General features: G+C 40.6%; 1 protein-coding gene across 1 annotated transcript; it reads right to left on the reverse strand.

The window, feature by feature from the left end:
• Nucleotides 1-645: 645 nt before the first annotated feature.
• On the reverse strand, nucleotides 646-2,347 carry LOC149199602 (flowering-promoting factor 1-like protein 1). Its single transcript, XM_089399418.1, has one exon. It carries the CDS (start codon nucleotides 1,314-1,316, stop codon nucleotides 975-977), a length of 342 nt encoding a protein of 113 aa, XP_089255544.1. The 5' UTR covers nucleotides 1,317-2,347; the 3' UTR covers nucleotides 646-974.
• Between the last annotated feature and the right edge of the window lie 1,373 nt (nucleotides 2,348-3,720).

Raw genomic sequence — 3,720 nt, forward strand, 5'->3', positions numbered from 1 at the left:
AAACCAAACAATCCTAATTTCTTCTGACTACATTGTATAACTTTACTTCATGTCATCTATCTGCTATTCCCTGTGGGGATATAGCTGCTAGAGAGTGTAACTACAAATTAGAAGACAAAGCTAGAGAAAAACGCTCTAAATCTAGCGGAAATTTTCATCATATATAATTTACGGACGCCTCAGTGCACAGGCTCACTTCCTGGAGAAAAAAGAAAATATTGTGTAACAACGGTCCAGAAGCACTCATATTAGATTCAATATTTTGATGCAAACAAAATGTTCAAAATTCCTTCACACAAAGTGATTACAAAACAACTTACATATAAACCAAACAATCCTAATTCCTTCTAACTACATTGTATAACTTTGCCCATGTCATATATTTGATATTCCCTGTGAAGATATAGCTGCCAGCTAGAGAGTGTAACTCCAAATTAGAAGACAAATTTAGAGAAAAACGCTCTAAATCTAGTGGAAATTTTCAACATATATAACTGCTATTCCCTGTGAAGATATAGCTGTTAGAGAGTGTAACTTCAAATTAGAAGACAAATTTAGAGAAAGACGCTCTAAATCTACTGGAAATTTTCAACATATATAACTTATTTACGCCTGAGTGCACAGGCTTACTTCATGGAGAAAAAATAAATATTCTGTAACAACTGTCCAGAAGCACTAATATTAGATTCAATATATTGATGAAAACTAAATGTTCAAAATTCCTTCACACAAAGTGATTACAAAATAACTTACACATAAACCAAACAATCCTAATTCCTTCTAACTACATTGTATAGCTTTACTTCATGTCATCTATCTGCTATTTTCCCTGTAGCTCCTATGGAGTGTAACTCCAAATTAGAAGACAAATTTTGAGAAAAACGCTCTAAATCTAGTGGGCTTGTTGCTCTCAGAGTCCTGCGATTTAGGGAAGCATGATGCTACATAAATCCATAGCTGCTACTGACAAAAACTCACATATCTCTAACTTCAAAGGCACTGCGATTCTTGACAACGATATCATACATATGAATAGACTTGAACTTGTTGAAATCCCTGGGCAAGGAGATCAGATGAACAGAGCAGCTCTTGTGATACTGTAGAAGGTCTGGATCATCATTGTTATTATATCTTTCCCAACCCAGGGCTAGCAATTTTGTCTCCAGAGCAGCATAGGACGTCATGACCTCGTTGGTAGACCTGTATACCAAGACCTTGCGTTTTGCGCTCGCGAGTTCCATTCCATCAATGGGTTCGGCCATCGGATTGGACACCAATCTCGCCACCCCATTTCTAAACACCCAGACCCCAGACATGCTGATCAGTCTTTTTGTTTGCTCTCCTTTGTATTTGTTTTTTTCTTTTCCCTTTCTTTGTCAGCAAGGCGTTCAGGTCTTGGGAACTTGCAAGCTATGAGGCCAAGAGCACGTGAGAAGAAGATGGGAGTGCAGAGATGCAGCGGGGATTGTGTGATATATATAATTTATATATCACAAAGGGAGGGAGAGATGGAGGGAGGGTTTTTTTGAAGGATTCAGAGGGGTGTTGTTGCTGTGGAGCAGCAGAGAAGGATTTATAGGCCGTTTATCTGCTAGTGGGTGGGTGCTCTGCGACTCCTCTCTGAGGGGATTAAATGGGCACGTTCTGGAATAAACAATTCTGCAATGAGCGCAAGGGAGCACGTTGTTCCTCCCCCTTTTTCAGCGACGAAAAAGGTTTTGATGCTAAGACTCTCAACTAACAACAAACCAACAGTGTAGGCGTCTCCTAGAGTATAGGTAATTAATGCCCACTAGGGCCACTACGCACAAAGCATTTGCATTTCAAAACTCCCCCAGGAAAGGATTCAGATTCGAACCCTATGAAGTACAGTGAGCCAGCCCACATAAGCCCTAAAAACGACAGTACAGTCGGCAGAGACCGCCCTTTTTTTGTAACCCGGGAAATGTGATTATCGGGATTCCCTATACGAGATCGATCACGTCGCGGAAATTAACGCCAACCCTAAATGACTAGAGCAAAAATATCTAAAATCTTAAGTAGTCAGTTGCGGGGTCGAATCCGACTATAAATGCAAAACACTCAGTTCTGTTAACGGGTTTTAAATTGGCTTAAAGACTCTGGAATCTGAATATGGGTCGACCACCGAGGATTCCTGAAATGGTTAAAGAATTTGGCCATGATTTAGGGTTTCCGTGAATATCAATTTGACAACCCAGGCGTTAAGAATTTGGCAAATGAATAATTAATACAGGGTTCCATGATTTAAGCTCGTTTAGGATTTCGTGAATATCAATATGACAACACAGGGAATAGTCCTCAAATGGTTCTGAACTCGGAAAATGAAAAATATAAACCTGTCCATGGTTTTAACCCGTTTAGGGTTCCGTGAATCTCAGGGAATAGTCCTGATTTAACCCGTTTAGGGTTCCGTGAATACCAGGGAATAGTCCTAAAATGGATAAGATAAGATCCTGGAAAATCAAAAGATAAATATCCCGTTTAGGGTTCCGTAATAGTCCAGATAATTGATTAATTACAGAAATATGAAAGGGGCAATGATTGGAATCCCCACATCCCCATGGTTTTATTTTTTACTGATAAAAATATGATAAAAAAATGCAATGATTGCGATTGTATTTGCATTAGCTGAAAAACGAACCTCAGTTGTGCTTTTCCATATACATAAAAGGAAGGAGGTTTGGGGGTAGAGAATCATGACAATTGCAGGTTTTTTAATTTAAAAGTAACGGGTTTCGTTAATCGATGATTTATTTGCATAGGGTCTTGTGAAATCTAGTCCTAGGGCTTAGGAACTATCCTTTGTATTTAATAATTCAGGGCAGTGGGAGTGAGCGCCAGGGACGACGGTAAAGTCAGAAAAGACGGCCGTAAATTGATTGACGCTCATGGTTGGCCGTCTTTTTATGGAGTGCAAAGGCCGTCAGCCGTGGAGCCTAACCGCCGTAGGGGAATTATAAATGGCGAGCCGTTACGTCGCCGCGCCGACGGAGCGGGAGCTGCGGGGCGCACGCCGTCAAACGGATGGCAAGGCGAGGAAGGTCTCCCCGCGTGCGGACAGTCACATTCATTGCCATGTGACTCTGCCCCCTCCACACACCTCCCTCCCCACGAGTGACCACCGACAATAAAAATCTCAAAATCAACACCCAACTCGTAACATCAAATTTCACCACAAGGAAGGTGAGGTCATGTAGTGTGCAACGAAGGCGAAATGACACGGCTTTATCCTCGGGACTTCTATTTGTTTGGTGATCATTCCACACAAATTCTATGGCACAACATTTCTTTTACACTCAAGGAAGGAAGGGAAACATTGGCACAACATTTCTTTTGCACTCAAGGAAGGAAGGGAAACATTGGCACAACATTTCTTTTGCACTCAATGAAGGAAGGGAAACATTAATGTGCTGGCAGCTTTAAGGAGTATGATTTAATATATATGCGTTTAGTGAGGAAAGGAAACATATTACAATGTGCATGTTTTTGGAAACTCCTATTTCTAATTTTATAGAAAAGTATATGTGTCCTCGATAGCCCGATATAACACGTTGTTATTTTTTCTTTAGTCATCACCACGCGCGTGTTATATTTGGCTATCAAGAGCGCATGTCACGACGCATTAATTTTTCTATAGAGTTGTTATATCTCGCTATCGAGAGCGCATGTGAGGGTGCATTAACTTTTCTATAGAGTTGT

This window comes from Pinus tabuliformis, chromosome 2_1 (genome assembly GCF_031772625.1).
Source record: "Pinus tabuliformis cultivar Carrire ecotype Pingquan chromosome 2_1, CPIR1, whole genome shotgun sequence".
NCBI classification, from domain to species: Eukaryota; Viridiplantae; Streptophyta; class Pinopsida; order Pinales; family Pinaceae; genus Pinus; species Pinus tabuliformis.